This window comes from Varroa jacobsoni, unplaced genomic scaffold, assembly GCF_002532875.2.
Source record: "Varroa jacobsoni isolate VJ856 unplaced genomic scaffold, vjacob_1.0 scaffold_1347, whole genome shotgun sequence".
Taxonomy (NCBI): domain Eukaryota; kingdom Metazoa; phylum Arthropoda; class Arachnida; order Mesostigmata; family Varroidae; genus Varroa; species Varroa jacobsoni.
Window position 1 is genome coordinate 108,644 of NW_019214249.1, and position 19,845 is coordinate 128,488.

Here is a 19,845-nt window from a genome sequence, read left to right on the forward strand (position 1 = left end):
TTCGCATCAGAAATAGCAGTGTTCTTTGTGGAGTCTAAGCAATAATCATTAGAAAAAAAATCATGACGGGATGTAACCGTACTTTGGGACTCATTGTTTTAGATTTTTGAATCGATTAAACTGCATCAGATCGGCGAGAATAGTGGGATTTGCATATTTGATAGCACAAGTTGCACCCAATGTTCAGTACCATGGTGACGATTTGCCACCAAGTTTTCACTAACACTTCATTATGCGCCATAGGGTATTGAGGGTCAGATACCTCATCTAACGTCTAACAAAAGTTTTTGCTGATAAAGGTAGTACAAAAAGAAGTAGGATACTCAGCCATAGTTCTTCACGAAAAGTACGCAGTCATATTCTGACAAGCAATTTTTGTACTACATAAGGCCAATGAAAGCGTTCATTGGGAACTTAAAACACTTACACGACAGACGGGAGATAAATTACATCAAATCGGAAATTTTTCGATATAAAAAAAACTGCCAATTTCACCTTAATCCAAGTATGGCCTTCTAATAAACATGCGTCATCATCATTAATTTCTGTTGTGAAATCGATATTAATATAAACAAAATTAAAAAAAAGTACAGGCATTCACAAGTTTTTATCTCGTTCTATTGAGGCTGTATTATGCAGGCTTAGAAGTGACTTACAGGCTTAAGCAAGGTGACTTAATGCAGGTAATGTGAAGATTCAAATTCCAAAGCAGCTCTGATAGAATCTGGCATGCCCTTTGTCCAATTTTCTTTTGCGACAACCAATCGATGGCATCAGTTTTTTAATACTTACTTCTCTGATTATTGCTTAGGTTAGATAAGCTTACACAGAGGTGTTTACAATTTTGCAACTTAAAGTTACTTTAGGCTAAGTGTCTTCCGGTAAAGATTAGGAGTAGTTTTGGTATAGTTCTTCTCGCGACAGTGAGTAACTTTACATTAATTCGACACACTGCCTCTTTATATCGATATAAAAGTTAAAAGCCAAAATATCGTTACCTCTTCCTTGAAAAAACAATATTCCATATGATATTAACATCTATTTTTAGCGTTATAACCGTCTTCCCTCGAAAAGAATTACAATAAACAACGAAATCGCGAGTTTTGTAGATTAGTATTTATGCAGTTGACCTACACGTAGGCGCTATCTGCTTTAACTGTTACATTTCGGCTGACGGATGAGGTTTTTAATAGCTACCATCCGTTCGCTCGTGAAATTTTTGTAACGTTATTTTATGCGGCAGGAGGCCGACTGTGTCTTACCATCGTTGTACATTTGGTTAACGCTTCGTATGACCCTGGGAAGATCTTGTCCTTCATTTAGCTCTAAAGCCAACTGTTCACTGTCTCTGACTAGGGCGCGCAGCGACGGCCCGACACGGTCCTAAGGCGCAAAATAAAAGCGCGTCAAGTTTTTCTCGCCCTCTCCGTCCATTATACATACGTATATCTAATAATAGAATCTCTGCTAATACGTAACTAGAGGGCTCACGACTCATATAACAATGGCTCGACAATGGATAATAACTATTGTCTACAATATACATTGGGATCATTAAACATACCTACAAATAAATAATGAATAAATCGTGACCGCAATTGCATACCGTTCGTGCAGTTCGTCATTCGTTCAAGATGCAACATTTCGTATGCGCTTTTCGGGAAATTTTAGTTTGAAGGCCCATACGTGCCTGTACAGACTTGATACAGTCACGTACTGCTAAGAAAACCTACCGTCTTTAAACTGGGAACCGACACGTTCATGTAGTGGCGTCTTGAACCGGGTCGCGGAACGGTCGAAGAATCCGGCACGACTGAAAAAGTCGCTGCAAACAACTCGGTCTTTGTTGTACTGATGCACACGTCAGTTCATTTGCTTTTCAATGGACAACAATAGAATTGAACTACTTCGTTCTTAATTAGCAACGGCGATTGGAAAAATTCTCAGAGCTTCTTGTCGGCCACTTCGAGTCCAACGTTCGAATCGTGCCATGTGATCCTAAAGTGGACATGCTTATCATAAGACTCAGCACAGATCCCAGTTCCGAACGTAGAACTCGATACATTTATTCAGTCTAAGGTGAAGCGAGGAAGCAAAACGAGTGGGGGTATGTATACACGATAGCGCAATAGTTCTCTAGTAGATTGTTCTTGGAAGCTAGCTTAGTGAATAGGATAGAGCTGTGCCAAAATATATATTTCCAATAGTAGCCACGATGTTAAGCGCAACCAGTGAGAAAAAAACGCCAGGAGGCCATACGAAATTAATTAGACATCTAACTTGTGCAATCAGTATACCTATATTACACTAGAATGGAATGTGAAAACCAGACCTTCTATATATTTACTCTAAGCATTAGGTTCGATTAATGAGCCGTATATTCGTTTCCGCTCGTCATTTGTCAATCATTGGCAAGATAACATAATACTACAGAAAACAATTCGTCAAACTCAGTTATCAAAATAGACCTGCCAATACAACAACGGTGGAATCTCGTCACGTTTAGATAGAAAGCTGCTAAGTAAATTATTTTGCAGAACTTTAAAATTTCTAAGCTATTGTTTCTTGAACAACGTTCTGTGAACACGTTTATGGACCGGGCTGAGGCAAATGCAAAAGGACCCTTGAACAGAAAAGCTACTCATAGTTATAATCACAGCTGTTTAATAGAAGTTTACAATATATTGAAATATTCATCGAAGTAGCAGACGACGGGCGAAAGGGTACATTTATTAACTACTTCGAAAGTATATGAACACTGCAGCCTTAGTGTAATTACTAACGTTAGTTGATTGACGATTGTGCTCTCGTCACGTTCAACGAAAGCTTAGCTTAGTCATTCTCTCGTACTGCCAAGCGAGGCCAAATGTAATGACGAGCGATTGATGGAGGGGAGAGACCCAGTGGAGAAGTGAAAGCGACGAGGGCGAGGGCAGTGGAAAGGATAACTGGGAAGAAAATAAGAAAAACAAGAGACGGCCACAAAGAGTAGAACTTCAAAATAATTCGTGTCGATATCTGCAGCTGTATATATTTCTAGCTCGTTGCCATATTATCATTAAAGTTGCCGATCTAATTTAGTTACATTTTCTGTTCCGACCTTGAAATATGTGATAATCACTATGAGCCAGTTCAGCAGTTACTCATTAGTTAATAAGTTAGTTAGCTTAGAAATAGAATAATAACTTAGGCGTAATCATTTAAGCGTCCGTCGGCCTGAGTTTGTGCACATTCAGTTGGATATCTGCTTGTCCGCGGATTTCCTTGTACTCAGCACTGGTTTTGGGCAGCTGCCTCAAACTGGGGTTCATTCGCACATTTTCAAAATGGCGCTTCGACGCTGACCGTTCGAGTTAGCGGCGCCTACAATGGGTAAATGCGCGTGTGTCTGTGTGGGCGAATATTCTACCCATTGCGTCCGTGATGAGTGGGTCGAATCGCTGTCGACCCGGTGACCGGGCAGAGGTAAAAAGTGGAGGTCACGTATTGAGATAATGGCTACACAACGAAAAGTAGAATAAACTCGCCGAGCATTCGAAAGCGTAGCTTAAATGTCAAAGCAATGTTGATGTCCAATTGACCATGTTGGTAGTATTTGGGGAGGCAAGCCAAGACCCAACAGCGATATTGGTAACATTGAACAGAAGCTTGAAGAATCATTATCCGATCTTTTTCGAACTCGATCGTTAGAAAATATAATTCCATGTACAACGGTGGATTAAATCCTTCGGAAGTATATCTAGTACCCTTTTGAGATAAGCATTGTTAGAAGTGGCTATATAATGCGGCTATCACTGTTGTCTGATTGTTGAAATAGCACACATACTATACAAACATTTAATCTACCACAGATTTCATCATTTTGAGCCACTGTGGAACCAACAGATCCGATACGCGTGACTGCTAATTAGTGTAAGAAAATAAACTGTTTTTTGATTGAAATCAGCTTTAGGGAAAAATCTGAGTGAAAACGCAGCTAATAAAATGTTTAGTCTACTATACGATGAGACCTACCCTTCAGCTCGCATCTTTAGATCGAAACCGGCGATATATGCAATATGAATTATCACAGGTTGTATTTCCGAGTTGCAATGTGCCGTGAAAGATAATTATTAGTATCATCACAACTCATTATATTGAAATTCAAGGGCTACAGGTTATCGTATCGAAGGCTTCTAATCTTCATTCTGAATTAACACAAGCCTTCACGCAAACTTTGCGGTCAAACTAAAGGAGCTTTGTTCCAAATCCTCGATGATTAAAAGCCGAATAAGAACCACGTAATCTTCGATTAAGCAAGCATTCAATATGCCCCTAACTTTTCTTTGTAGCCCACCATTTAATTACCTCTAACTGTTACGTTCTATACGGGGGGCTTGTTCCTTTTTTAATCCTAGCTGGTAAAGTCATAAAATATATTGTTAGTATTATTATTAGGTTGTTACGGGTAAATTCGACAGACCTTGAAATGAAGTAACCTTTGGGAATAATGATTTTTAACATGTATTAGAGGTATTATTCTTTATTTTCACACGTTTGTCTCAGCGCTCAAAACAGTCATATACCTACCATATGTAATTTCCCTACTTGTAGCCTCCAGAAGTAAACCGATGTTGAAATATGTTTATCTACCACATGCTTTTCGTAGGCCATGGAAAGCTCCGCACTCACATGGACTTAGAATAAGTTAACTGAGGCCAACGTTGGATATACCTTTGCTTAACCTAGGAAATAATTGATGATGAGATCTAGCGTACTTACCGAGTAGCCGGATAGCGTGTTTTCGATTACTACACGAACGGTTTATGAATTTTTTAAGGAACTCGGAGCAGTGGGCTACATTCATTCTTATAGTAACACATGCCCCTGATGTCCATTGCAGTTACTTTCTTTACCTTTTGTCCGGACATTGCCAGCGAACTCAATTTCTTTCAACGGTGACGCCATTCTCTCGTCTGGTGGCTTCGGTTGGTGGTTAAACCTAAACCATGCCTATATATATAAAACCTATACACCCCAAGGCAGGGCTTTTGGTTGATTAGATGTCCACAAATCGCGCATGGAATACACCACAGACAACTAGGCTGGAGTCAAACAGCGAATTCATTTTTACTCAGTTTCTCTATATTTAATATTTGGTTTAAAATTCTGTAATACATCACATACAGAATGTCAGTTTCAGCTAACAATTTTTTTCAAAAAAAAAGATTTACTGTCGTAAAACGCCTCCTCGATTACCGCAATAAGTTTTTGTCCTTCGGGCCTCGATATCTGATCACATAGATGATGCTCGCTGGCCTTCGACGTTGTAATCTACATTCCTGACACATACTGTGCTTTTGCTGAAGGCCCGTTTACCTAATGCCTTTGCTAATGTTCGATGGATTTTCGCAGTACTGTGGCCTTCGAGACACAAAAACCTGATTAGTGAGACTTGAACACATTTTTTTGTTCTAGAATAAACTTTTTCACTAGTTTGAGTATATTGTTATTTTAAGGGTGTGTGTTGCTTTACGGATTTAAACCCGGGCCGCTTGCTTGTTGGGGTCGGTCAGGGACCCAGACATCACCGCTTTTGAAACCCTAACAAAATACAGCATAAGACAATTCGATCAACAACTTCAGCGCAATGCGAGCTGGACCAAAAATGTTCTTTACCTATGCTTTTTAATGACTACTGGCCTTGTAAACATTGGCCACTTAGTAAACCTAGGCTATAAATGTCCTAACTATTAAACGGCGTGTATGCTTTTCTGTAAACTAATTCTGTGTATTGAGCCAGTGGTCCTTACTATAGCTATTTGACCGTCTTCTCAAGTAGGTATGCGGTTACAGTTCAGTAATTGAGCATAGGAAGTAGACCTTTGTTTTTATTATACAATTCTCTTGTCTGGATGCTACCTAGCACTGCCATTGATACCAGGATAGCTGCGTTTACCGTCTCTATATATATATATATATATATATATATATCAATGACCGTAACATCGGTGCATAAAATGTCTACTTAAAAACACTAAAGCAGAGCTCATTTGTGAAAGCATGACACAACGGCACACAATTGATTATTCAGCTTCGTAAATGCTCACTTAAATATTCAACATACTAAATGCTTAAAAGGAAAGGATTTTTTTTTGCTCCGCCATTGCCTCTAACGAAGAATTTATCACTATCTGTAGTGAGTTCCTTAGAGGAGGCGGTGCTTATTATTAGCTCTCAATCCAAATAGATGCTTCAGGCTGTCGCATCGATGTTACTAAATCGTACTGTTTTTCTGCCTATGGCACGTTTCATCTGGACAACATGGAACTCAACAACAATATTCTGGTTACAGTGTGGAGAGGCCGTTCGACAATTTTTTCCAAGCCACCCAATTGCGATTGCTGCCGCTATATTTGGGTAATTATCCGAAAGGTATCTGTGGATCGAAGAAGGGAATGCAGTTCATTACAGACCATTTGTTCTTCGTATATTTTAAATTGAGAAATCAAATTAAACAAACAAAGACTACAGGATGTAGGGATACACAAATACTATTTTTGTTATTAGGGCTTCAATATTTAAACGAAATATCTGTTGAAGACTACCCAAAGCTCTTTGTCGTATATGCGATTAGTGGAAATTTAAGTGGGCTGGGTAAACTTTCTCCAGTCGCACTTATACCGGTAATAGTGCATTGTCGCCACACCTGACGTCAGCGAGAAGAAAGCAAATAACCCGAGTAAAGAGTAGATAAAAAGAAAAGATAAGGAAGTCGGATAAATGCCCTTGTGAGATTTACAGAGTGTAGGAGGACTCACGTTACCGCCAGATCTTCATTGCTAGAGGTTTGTTTAGCGCATTGAGATGTTGGAGACAGTAACGAGTATCTACGGCTGGTCGCTCGCATAAGTGCCTACCTAAGTGAGTTGCCTATGGACTCATGTCAGGCCAGTTCAGAGCTAACTGGAATCCGTTGACACGGTTTCTACAAACCACCACCTTAAGCGACGTTATGTCCGGGTGGTGAAGATTCGGGTCCGCATTGATCCAGTTAAGCGATTTGCGTTCGAACGCGTCGAGTGCCCAAAACACTCCATTCGTGCTAGTGTGACGACTCCGTGTGAACAGGCGTCACAGTCTGGCTGCACGACCCTGCGCATCTTGTAGACGATTACTAGGCGCGTTCCTCTTCAATCGAAGGCCAAACGCTCGTCGAGATCAGCGACCAGCGTTCGGAGTGGGCCAGGATTCTATGTTAGCTGTACAGCGCTGTTTCCAAATTAGGCGCCTTCATACTAATGGGAGCCAGATGAGATGCGCAATACGAAATAAACCGATTCCTTTTCGGTGCTTGCCATAAAGTGAAGTTAGCTCTTCTTCCTTGGTACACTCCCTCTAGCAAATGCTTCGAATTTTCCCTATATAATATACAAAGTTATCTCTGTCGCGATGAGAAGATTAGCAAAAGATGCTGCTGATCTGTTTGAATGTTACCCAAGAACACACTAAACTTGAGTTTTATACTTAGCTCATCTAACAAGGACCGCTTGGCACTCACGAACTCGTCCTGTCTGTTCTTTGTAATGCCGAAAAAGCTATTTTAACGAGCCGACCTTGGAAAGCGCTCATCCAGCTTTTTTTTTCGAGCTCTCCCACGTCTTCCCTACACCAGTCTCTAAATCGAAGCAAGGTGGCACTCGTTGCAAACGTTGACGCGCCAGCCTCACGACCCAGTTCGATGGCCAGTTTTGTTCCTTCGCAGGCTGTTCGTGACATTTAGCTCATGGCTCAGGCGTCTCCAAATCGAACTATAGTGTGGAGCAAGTTTTCTGCAATGTCTATCATATCGCGAGCCATAACACCGCTGCGATTAAAATGAAGCGAACCGGCTTAGCTTTGCCGTTACGTGGTAGGAACGGGGACCTCACAGCTACTTACTCTGTTTTTATGTAGTCCTAGACTCGTATTTACTCATATTTTAAACTATAATAAAGTATAATAGTGTTCTACTACAATGATATACTACAACGTGTTTTATGTTTGCTATTACCTCATTATTATTAGGCATTGCCTCAAACGGCTACCTCTCAGCCTAATTTAGGCTATAACATTTGATTTATTATAGTATATATATAACGTAAAAATGCGCGCCGACATTATATCGTAACTCGGCTGCTTTAGGCTGAATCAGTTACAGTTTATAAGTAGCAGCCTTGTTATTTGCAACATTTTGGTGGCTGTGACAGCGGATCGAATACTGGATTAAAGACTAAACCAGTTGAGCAATGATGTATGGCGTTAGCTGCGAATGAGGTGAAGCCTCACGCGGCTTGCGGAAGACACTTGACGCAGGCAATAAGGGGGCATCTTAAGCTGGCTCTACGATCAAGACTCTTCTCGCCGGCCTGTCTCGAGACTGGCTGCATGACACCTGGCGAATGTACTCTTGAATTGTAGACCATTGCACTTAACCAGGGACTCGGTCCACGACCCTAAGAGTTCCCAGAGATGGCTGCCGGTCCATTTCAGTATTATGCTCGCAGGAGGGGTCAAGAAAAAATTTTCTGGGAAAAACTACCTTATCGGGGCTGCGTCACCGAATTTAAGGGGCTTGCGCAACTCTTCTGTAGGTAATGACAAGTTGAAATCCGTAATAGTAGTGAACGTGTCACGGTGAGGAGGCCCGACAAATATTCACCAGATGGCTGCAGATGCTTCAACTGCAGGGAGTAGAGTTATTTCACAGCCCGATGCCCAAAGTTTTGGATGTACTGATAGACGAAACTGATGGGCTTCTAAAATACCAAGTGGCTTTCATTTACTTCGACGATATCGTAGTCTATTCATTTGAATTCGACATCTATATAACCGACCTGCAAAAAGTACTAAGGGTCGTCGACTTCGCCAGTTTTCGGTTCAATGTTGAGGAATGCATTTTTGCTACCCAGGAGATGGTGTATCTAGGCCACAAGACAACGGCCACCAGGGTTTCCTCGAATACCAACAAGGTTTGCGTAGTGAACACCCAGCCTACCTTCGTGTCGGCGATGGAATGGAAAGGCTGCCTCGGCCTAACCGCCTATTACTAACGGTTCATACAGCACAAAATTCTCTATGAGCTGCTAGTTCAATGCGGGATTTTGCATGCGTCGCATGCTTGCTCTACGCCGTAGCCAACATAAATGAGGCTATTTAGAACGCTTACCGCGATATGGCTTGCTGTTGCGATTCAAGATTACAGATAAGTTTGTCCTGAGCCAGTTTCAGCAGGATGCGGTAACAAGGTAACAAATGGATGCCAACAGGACCGCCCTAAGGGTAATGCTGACCTGAATAAGAGAAGGGCTTCAGTGGATCGTCGCGTACGTTAGTCGCTGCTTGACTGACGCTAAGGCTAGATACAGCGAGTTCTTGGAGAAGTTATAGGCCGTTCAGAAGTTCTGACCGTCATTGTATGAGCGACACTTCAAGCTTGTTAACAACAATACTGAACTAAGCCTGAAGGAGAAGGTGCGCTGGGCATTGATTTGACAGGAGTATGACTTTCCGCTCTGAGATGATTCACAAAAAGGGCTCCGGCTATGTCAGTGCAGATGCATTGTCGTAGCTAGTCGTGCCGTTGGTAGAGGCTCAAATAATAATAATAATGGATAATTTTCGAATTAAAACATGCGTTTCAGGGTACATGCTCAAAGATGACTTGATCTACCGCTGCTCCACATTATATCTTCTCAGATGGAAGAGGCTATTATTCTATGTCCTTCGGGGGTATGGCAAAACATGTCGGCAGGCGGAACGCTTTATGACGTATTAAAAAGCCTTTCTTTATTAAGGCGGAGTTATACTGTAAAAGTGTTTGTTATTGGGGCCAAGCTTACAACATGTATCTAGAGAGTGCTGACCAGTGCGATATCTATCAGTGACGTAACCAAGGCCCAGAACGGCGCAATCCGCCTGGTACCGGCTCAGGAACGCCTCTGTGAGAAGTTAACAGTGAACTTCCTAAACCCCTTAAAAATTTCACGTAGTAAGATTCTCCAAATCTTGGCGAATTTTCCGCACGACTTGATTAACTTGAATTGGTCCGCAAGGTCACGTCTGGTACATTAATTCTTGGCTCCGACGGTTATGAAGGACTTCTTCGGGAGTTTAGACACTTTCGTGATAGACATGTTTCACATCACGGCAGGTTGCGGACTATCTCCGGCAAAAGTATAGCAGACGATTCTCCAACATCCACAGTCCAATAGGCTAGTTAAGTGAGTGATATGAACAGTCACAAAAAGCCTGAGTCTCTGGTGGCGGAAGGACGCAGCTCGTTAGAGAAGCTGTTGCTAGGTGTAACCCTGGATACACTCATAAGCGAGACCCTAAAAGGGCACTGCTCGAATTATTTTTCGTTTATCGGGTGTATTGTTCAGAGAGACGACGGGACGCTGCAAAAGTGTCCTTAAACGCGCACAGAATGTTCCGGGACCGACGATGGTATCTGCGGCTTGAATGGGGAAAGCTAGCCCCGCGGAAGTTTACGGACAGTTCGAAGATTGGGTGAGGAACGCTTAAGTTCTAAACGAAGTTTCAACCGCGGTACCAGAGGCTGTTTATTATTGCGAGTCGGATGGCCCCTCGCAGATACCGAGTTGGAACGTCCTGCGGTGTGCACGTAACCGTTAATGGAAAAGATATATGGCGCTATGTTAAGAAGCGAATTTCGATGGCACGCTAAAATGGAAACATCGTAATTCCTAAATAAATACGAGGTAAATCTGTATGTAAGAGGCTGCTTGAGGCTGAATAAATTGCAGTTTTTCAATAGCACCTTTGTTATTTGTAGCAACATATGGTTCTACGATTTGCACGCGATCTGAAGCCGCTAAATTTTATCAGTCATAGCTAATGTAAGATATATTCGCAAATTACGCGCCTGACACCACCCAATTCGACGCTAACCATACTAACCTCATGAAGTTGTCGGTCGCCGGTGATGATTTCAATAGAAACCGTTTGATGGTTCCTATAATACAATGAGGCTGTCGTCTACAGGCGAAAGCCTTTGTTTTTACGATAGCTTTCATTTAACGTGCGCCTACTGGGCCAGATCGTCGGCGTGCGCTTTGTGAAAGTACGTTCTGCCGAAATAGAAACAAAAATATTTACGAAATTAAAAGGTCTGTTGTTAATAGGCGCTAGCTATATAAACTTTTTTTCGGCCAAATACTGAAATGATATTGATCCATAGTAGCCCCTAGGAGGTCTGACCCACAGCATAGCTTCCAAAGTTTTCCAAGGTATGGGTACGCTTAAGAAAATACCGGCTGGTGTTGTGTGTGTTCTAATGAATGAACAGTCAAGTGGGTAAGTTAAACATAAAATCATATCTAACTGGGCTTAGTTAACTTGACGATTAGACGGTTCAAAGTTGTATGTTATTATGTTCACCCGGCTGCTTCCTCTCCGTGTGTCGCGGTTGTTGGCTAGAGCGATCAGGAAACCTCTTGAATACATCATTCTCTCAAATGATGTTGAACACAACACTTTAATTTCTAATGCTATTCATGCATGGAATTAGAAAACAGAACAGGACGTCACACGTAGAGCAGGGCATGGTGGACGCGCTAATTAAAACAGCATGTAGTTGTCACCTTGATTTCGCCTTCGATAATCAGAAAATAATGTGCTATCTGAAAACTCTTATTCTGTTCAGATCATTGGAGATAGTTCACTGAAAAACTACACCAATTTACCGATCTATTTATTTTCGGCTAGGATAGCTTCTCGGAAGTGACGCTGAAAAACTGCCTGTTTCGAGCCGCTTCTGCACAACCTCCGGTTGCTGTACTGTTCAATAATAAATAATGTAAAATGTCTGGATTTGAAATCGTGTGTGCTTCGGATTTCGCTCTAATTCCCATAGTCGCTATATGAATCTGACGCCTCGCGTTTGGTAGGACGACTCATGTTTTCGTATCACTAATTCAGGCATTCAAGATATGATACTACTTGCCACAAGAAAAAATGTCAAGTATCTATCACACAGTGATCTGTATTTAAAAATTAGGGGGCAATATACAGCCATACGTTAAGCAATTCCTATTGTCTTACAGTACTTCTATATGTATATATAGTATGTCTACATAGGTCTTCAGAGCGGTTGATTCGTCTATATAGTTTAATTTCATAGGAGCTATTATCACTTCACTCTTAATTCTGGTAGACATTTTGGCATATGGCCTATCGTGGCGCCCTCTGACAATGACGATGTCGCTGCAGTGATAGCTAAAAATATATACACATATGTATATATATGTTGTGTTCGCACAGAGCATTACTGCCGTCATAGCAACGTCCCGAATTTGTTTCTACGGCTGTGTGTTCTAGCCGATTATTAATTTCTTGACTTGTACGATTATATATTACTAACGAATTCGAGCAGAGCTGACTCAGACGTTAGTTTTGTGAGTAATGAATATATTTAAAGTACAGCGTATGACGATGCGTTACTCCGACAAGCAGGCTGGCGAAACAATGAAATCATGGCGATTAAATGTAGAACGGACATTGCGCGCAATGGTCAGCGTCGTGCTGCCGACCGGTGTTTATCGGCTGACGTCGCCAGTGTGGAGTAGGGCAGCTGCTCTGTCCTCAATTCAGCATTTGGATTAGCCGTTGGCTGACCAACCGTTCCGTGCTCAGATGCGCACCCTCCTATTGCCGGCCTAATTGCGTCTATTCGGTGTTGTTCGTTAGGGGTTGTCATAATTCGTAGCACCATTCCTGGCGATAGACAGGCTAAGGTCGTCATACCTGGCAACGAACCATACACGAACTGTATTCACGTAACACGATAATACATATAAGTAGAAGCGTAGATTATTGTATAACCAGCGACGGCAATTGTACGAAGTGTGCAGGCCACGATGGACGTGGTGCTACGAGGACGAAGTGATCGAGTTCGTCCAGCCTTGTTGGTGTCCCTGAATAGTGGTGTCTCCTACAAAAGCAACAAAGCGGCCGGGGGTCTGCGGTCACTACCTAATTTACGGGCTCTGGGCTCATGATCTCCTACTCCAGCCCTAGAGCTCAGCTTTAAGCCATGGTGCTGCGCTTTTGTTGATTGCCGTGTACTCCGCGTTAGGTTATCTCGTATGTTTCTGACCCTGCATGTGGGATCATGCTCTGGGGGGATGGGGGTGTTAGTGCTGTGTGTGTGAGCGACTGCATAGCGCGGAGACCGTACCTGGCGCTAGATCCTGAAGCAATCTCGTGATGAGCAGGGAATGCCGCCGCTTGGAATGAAGCTTAGTTGTTTGGTCACGTCCCGGGGCACCCAGTGACAGCGTGCACATGTCCTACCAACATCGCTCTGTCGGTCGGATACCGGCTGTGATGCCCTTCAGCCTAGGCTGCCGTCGCCGCTGCTGCTGGCGAGTAACAATATACATAACTGGAACTGTCCGGATCCAGCAGATATTTGGTCGTGATAGTCTGCCCTGTGACCACGTTGCCTTAGAACTCCATAGGGTCGACGACGACGACAACAACAATTTGCCTCTCTCGTCGGTTGAAGCACGTTGATGCGCTTGGTGCATGGTGGCTATGCTGCTAACGGCTTTTGGGGATGGTGGACCCATCGGTATGAGTGCATGCCTCCTTGATGCGAGCAGAGCGGCTTGAACTGCTCTTGTCCAGTGTTCGGTCCGAGCTCCGACCAGACCCGAAGTCCGCAGGGATAGAACAGGCCCGTTGCTATGCTGCGTGCTGTGTTTGGCCTCTGGTTTCCAAGGCGCGCATGTACATATCTGCGAAGTGCTCTCCAAACAGTTCTCATTCCGATAGAGCCACTTCGGTGATACCTCAGTCACCGGACTTATACCGTTGACAATGGACCCTCATCGACTGCATTTAAAGCTACAAAACCGCAGTTAGTGGTATCAGTGATACGCCGGGTGAGTGTTTCAAGCATCGTCGCAACAAAGCTGACGTATTGTTTTCAAGCTCAGGAACGTTAAGACGTCTGGCGATAACAGTGACAACTGCATGTCGATTAGCTTCAACAACTTCATTTCGTGCTTCAAATACAAGAAAATATTTGCCGATCGTGTGTACCGGTTGTTTTAGGTCTCAACTAATCAGCGCTTTTTTCGTCAATTATAGTCTTATTGTTACTACCGCGATCGCTGCCGTTGCCCTGTTCCGTAAAGAACTTCTATTCGAGCAGAACCGTTTCAGACATGCAAGTTACACGCTGCATTTGAAGTTAGAGTCGCGCCCACCCCGAGCTGACTATAGGCATTTAGCAGAAACAAAAGAAAAATCAACGACACGCTCAGTCTATGCCAGTTATCGTCAGTGCCTAGAGCGCTAGATCCGCGTCGAAATGTCCCACTTCTGCGAGGATATGTCGGTGAGGATGCTGTGCTCGTTCTAGATAAAATTCTACTTTGTACTCGATATAGTGTGAGGTCTATTGCATTTGCTCCTAATTCTTCTAGTGAAGACAATGCCCCCGGGGTTCCGACACTTCAGGATACTTCGGGTGAATCTTGTTATACCTTGTCCATTGTAACTATCTGCTGACGTCTGTTGGTTGTGAATTTTAAACGGCATTATCGCTCTGGGGTGGTTGCACTCATCGCTGTAAATGCATGATCTGGAATGCGAGGCTCCGATACCATCATCACATACGTAGGAACGATGATTAACTTTGAAATGTTGTTACCCGCTACACCGGAATCTTTCAACGCTACGTGAGTGGTCTTCAAAATCGATTCAAGATCGCTCTATCATAGAAAACTGCGGAGGTGATCTAGTACGGAAAAACATAGTGAGTTCAGTTTGTGACCAGAGATTTTGAGTGAGCCTGATGCCACTTGTTACCGATATAAATTCCTTAGCATCGCGTCAGCATCATCGTTTAGGTAGAACGAAAATCATCGGTTTATGCAAAAGTTTGACATGCTAGAGACGTATGCGTCCAAACTAGTATCTAGCTGACCATTTACGTTGAAAATCATCGTACTAGATTAATACTACTAATAAGTAGTTGATGTCTGTAGTTCTGTTACGATAAAGGAAGCAGATAAGATAGATTAAACTAAGAGAAATCCTTGCATAATTTCAGGTCTGTCTTCAATTATAGTCTAAAATGAACACCGACCCGGAGCAACTGATGCGTTAAAGATTTAAGTTTGTTTTAGTTTTTGTTGAAGTTCAAGACCGGCCTTTAGTATTCTGATTAAGGCTTAGCCTGCTTGTGCGTTTCTATGTACTCACTTTAGACTTGTTGAACTCAAGCCACGCGCGTGGCTATCTATATAACCAGTTTTAGAAGTCATGCACATGCAGGTCAGTTCCGGTCGTATGAACATGGCTTGTTGGACACGCAAGCTACTAGGAGGTCCTTTTGCTTCTACGTGTCAATATGTTTACTCTGTTGGCACCTGGCAATATAGAAATAGTGACCTGATTTTGACCCACTGTCGTATGCTGGTCGTGTGATGGAACGTGTTAAACGGAAACTTATTGCATGGGAAAAATTGGCTTTGGCTGCATGATAAAAGGTTTTAAACACGAGTTGTCATCTATGCAAGAGCCTTGCACTCGGTAAAATGCATGAAGCATTATGGCGGCATGTTACATAAGTACTGAACGTATACCTGGCAGAAACATCCAGATTAGTGCAACTTTTGAAGTTGTGATTGATGCTACAAGTGAGTCTAGGAACTACCTATAGGACATGACTAACTGCCGGTTTGCGGTTACATGTTCACAATGGTCTCTTTCGTAAGTTAAAAAACCAAGATCATAGAATGTTACTGTTTCAGTCGCCAAATGCTCCACTAGCATGGGTACACAGGCACTTATATCCTCTAGGCGGAGTTGCAAACATACTTTTACAAGCTGCCTGTTTTAGTATTATTCCAAAAGTGGACATATTTTCTAACTAATTCCATCTGCTTCGCTGGTATGAGTATTCGAATTGGTTCTCATGAAGAACTAATAAATGAGAATATTCTGTCGCTGAACTATACAACCGCAAGATATAACATAAAAGAAAGTAATCACTTTGGTCCTTACTAGTGTTAGGCCAATATTACGTGATCCGACAACAAGGCTGTTTTCCAATATTCCCCAAGAAAAGTGTTTTAAATGCTTTAAAATTCATTTAACTTTTTCGTACGACTAACTGCAATTAAACTTTCACACACTTGCAGCTAATTTAAACGTAACGCTATCCGAAAGGCCACAATTGTACTTCTAAACCTATAAACGTGTTAGTAGCAAATATTCAGTGTTACAGTTCGAGATTTAAGTTATGTCACTCGTATTTCAGAGAGGATTAACGCATTGGATCTTGTGACAGTGACTGGCCATTCGGGTGACTTGTTGTTTCAATCACGTACTCCTAGAAGCAAACGTACCAACAGACCTTTACGCACTAGGAACCACTTACCGCGGTGAAGTATCCTTTCGTCGACGTGGGTCTGGTAAAAAGAAAGAAAGCTCTTGATATTTTCTTATTACCGACTATTAACTTATTTTACTTACTGTGCCTTTTCATTTCTACACTATTGTCAATATTATCAATCGGCGATGTTAAACGAGTGCAAACGAATTACGCGACCGTTTGAAAGTTGCTGTTCTGTTCTCCTTCAGACTTCTCATACCTGTGGGTTACTTAGGTGTAGCACAATCATGCCAATGGTTAACTTCTAGTCTCAGTCGTCCTTTCTTTCTAAGGTTATTGCCCTTAACGGACTGAAGTGCCGGACTATAACCTTATCAAGATATCACAAAATCAATCACTACTGAACAATGCACAACTTTTCGAAAGCCCGAAGTAGCGTAAGTTCATTGAGTTCTCATATAGTTCTGCTGACTCAGTTCTTCTCTGAAAAAAAAGAAAGGATCCCATCCAGTAATCTGTTTCACAGCTGTATATGTAGTAGGCATATTGTGTGTCAAATTTTGGTAGGGTTTGTTTAGTTAACCCGATCTTATTTTGTCGTCACATTCGTCATAAGGACCCGTTATTCCTATAGACTGCGACAGGCACGTACGCACTCATTTAGTTGCCGGTGCTTAATGGTATCATTTTAATAATCGAATCATCCTTTGTGCTTTACCACTGCATTTCAAATTCTATTCAGATACCGTGTTTAGGGCACGCAGGCTTGCGTGATTGCTTAACTGATACAGGAAATTAAAATACTGACAAAATATAACACGCAGGATTCCGCCCGGTAGTTACTGGCCTACAGGGGAAAAACGCCCGTTCGATGTTCGGTTCTGCGCGCTCTCAAGTATTCGTATAATTGTTTGAACACCGCAATCAGATCTAAATTAAAGAAAAAAAGTTATCAGAATACCTTCTATCGTTAAGTTTATTTTCATTTCACCGACTAGTGCCCGATTTAGTATTCTAATGTTAAAGTTCTACACTAACGGCGCAGGCGTACTGACTGAAATGGATAACGCATTTCCACTTCAACGAAAACGCCTTAAAATAGAAAAGACATTTGAATCACCGTCCCAGTGGCGATGCTTCACTCCGTGTGGGGATTTTGTTATTGTATATTGGTCCACCGCTAGAGGGCGGCTCAAGGTTACTTCGTATTTTATTAGCACAAGTAGCTCGTAACTGCAGACATAAAACAGTAGCAGTAGTAGAGACCAACCAAGCTCAATGCAACAAAAGCTCTGATGTATTTCATTAGCTCTTCAACTTCACCTCTAACCATGGCAACCAAAGCAGTCCATTGGTACGCTACTGTTTCTAGCTGTTATACATTCTCTTTGTGGCACGTTCGTAGCAATTAGGCTCGTTTAATCATCTCATACGATGGGTATGTGGGTGGTGTTTGTCCATCTAGCGGCCCACGTAGACCCACTGATTCGTGGTTTAATGATCAGACTGCCTCGATGCTGGTGGGGATACACCAAGGCGAGGTCACAGATTCGACGTGCTTTCCGAGACTTTTCGCTTCATGCGACTTCTGCTGTTGTTAGATTCTGGAGTGGCGCAGGCGTTGCACCAGAACCCCAGATCATCTCGAGGTGAGCACTCTATTGCCGGCTTGCATGGCTGAAGTGAACTCAGAGTCCTGCTCTATAGGGCACGTCGTCAACTACGTGACCGTTTGAGCCCTTCACCGCTTTGCTTTCGGTTGTGGAACTACACTAAGCACACATATGCATACGTCGCACACAGGCGACAGGCATACCTACATATAAACTATCCGCAAACCCCCCACATACTTACATGGCTACTCACGATTCACCCACTTTTAATGGTATTTACTTCCCTTACACTATTCGTAGTGAAGTGCTGCTGCTGGCAGAAGCCGCCACTGCTGCTGTTTCTGACGCCAATGGGTCACAAAATACAGGGCACAAAGGCCCGCCAGCTAATAGCTAGCTTTGTTATACCATGTATACAATTGTGCCTAGCTTAGCTTGTATGCAGCGAAGCACTAGTTAGGCCGCGTCCGCACCGACGTGAAACGGCCACTCCTCTCGTCTCGGAAGGCGCGGTCATCTATAGAAGCACGGGTTTGGCGGCCGCGCGCTCTGTCCCCTACTGCCACGACTGGCGCCGCTAAATTCACTTGGCCGGAACGACTCCTGGTCGGCACCATTTCAATAGCCTGCCTGGTCCTTGGATTACCGTCGACGGCCCAGCCTGCACTTTGCGCAGTCATCAGCTAGCGGAAACAGCGCACTGTTCAACGGATGATGTCTCGAATGCCCCAGTGCCGCATACTCTAAACTCCATATAAAAAAGATAAGGGATCTTATCATCGTCGAAAACCACATGGCCAGACTGGCTACAGCGCGCATTTGAAGCTACGAAGTGACACTCAGGAAACTTCAAAGGCAAAATAAGTGTGGCACATTTTGATCAGCCGAGAAAGTATAGTTCATCGTTTAAGTTGGCCGGAACGGGAAAGTTACGGATCGAGCTGTGTAGAGCGGTATACGGATCTTACTTCATGCCGTAGCAAGATATTGAAGCATGCAGTGTCGAATGAAGACGATAAATATGATTATTTGTTTCAGTGAGATTGATTCTGCGTAGGCTGAATTGCTTTTAAAAATAAAATACGATCTTTTCATACGTTCTAGCATCGCAATTATCGTTTCTATGTCTGTTGTTGCTGTGACTACAGGGCACATTCTTTTTACATACTGTCAATATGGCGTGCGTCCTTAAAACAACATATGATATGAACGACGCACCAAACGTTTGACTCGCTGCTCCAGCTACCATTCCACCAACTCTGAATCAATTCATAAGATATTTACTGCTTTACGTATAATTACACGTAAATGTGTTTCACTCAGCTTGTTTTTTAATCTAAATCTATACGTTGTTTTCGTTTTGAACTTTGTCATTCTAGAAGTCGATCATTACTTATGCATGTAATAAATCAGCTAGCGTCGATAAGAGTCGCCATTGCCTAGTATATATCGTATAGTCAATCTAGGAATACATGCAGGGGCCGTACTCGTAAGTAGTCGCAGGACGATCCCGAACGTCTCGACTAAATCACCTGCCGCCTGCACGGTAGGTATGTCCCACTTATTTGACTTTATCTATGCCATTCTAGTTAAGCACGATGGGGCCATGCGGCGCGTATTAAAAGTATATCTGCTCGATCCAATGTAAAGTTCTCTGTATGCGCTAAGAATACACATAGTTGTGGTTAAGTATCACATCAACTTCCAGCATTCATCAAACTCAGTTGCGTATCAGTTCTCTGTGAACGGCACAGTCATGCTAAGGACCCGATGTGCTAATCTGTAGCATTGTATGTTTTCACTAAATGAAGATGGCAATGATGATGTGGCAGAGGCTGAATC

General features: G+C 42.7%; 1 protein-coding gene and 1 long non-coding RNA gene across 7 annotated transcripts in view; one reads left to right on the forward strand and one right to left on the reverse strand.

Annotated features, from left to right (window-relative positions):
* LOC111269043 (nuclear pore complex protein Nup93) overlaps positions 1-2,102 on the reverse strand; it is a 10,543-nt gene extending 8,441 nt beyond the window's left edge. Inside the window, exons 1-2 of one of the 4 annotated variants that reach the window (XM_022848360.2) lie at positions 1,734-2,102; positions 1,263-1,383 (exon numbers count right to left, since the gene is read on the reverse strand). In XM_022848360.2, the coding sequence (XP_022704095.1) occupies positions 1,263-1,383; positions 1,734-1,763 (151 nt within the window). In that variant the 5' untranslated portion in view covers positions 1,764-2,102. The remainder of the gene's footprint in view (positions 1-1,262; positions 1,384-1,733) is intronic. The other 3 variants (XM_022848361.2, XM_022848359.2, XM_086971929.1) reach the window with 3 other exon arrangements.
* On the forward strand, positions 2,029-19,106 carry LOC111269046 (uncharacterized). Of its 3 annotated transcripts, XR_002685535.2 has the most exons (3): positions 13,796-13,928; positions 14,137-14,386; positions 16,316-19,106. It is a non-coding gene; the product is annotated as an uncharacterized LOC111269046 (long non-coding RNA). The 3 variants fall into 3 exon arrangements; XR_002685536.1 differs by lacking the exons at positions 13,796-13,928; positions 14,137-14,386 and adding an exon at positions 2,029-2,107; XR_002685534.2 differs by having other exon boundaries at positions 13,796-14,386.
* The last annotated feature ends 739 nt before the right edge of the window (positions 19,107-19,845 follow it).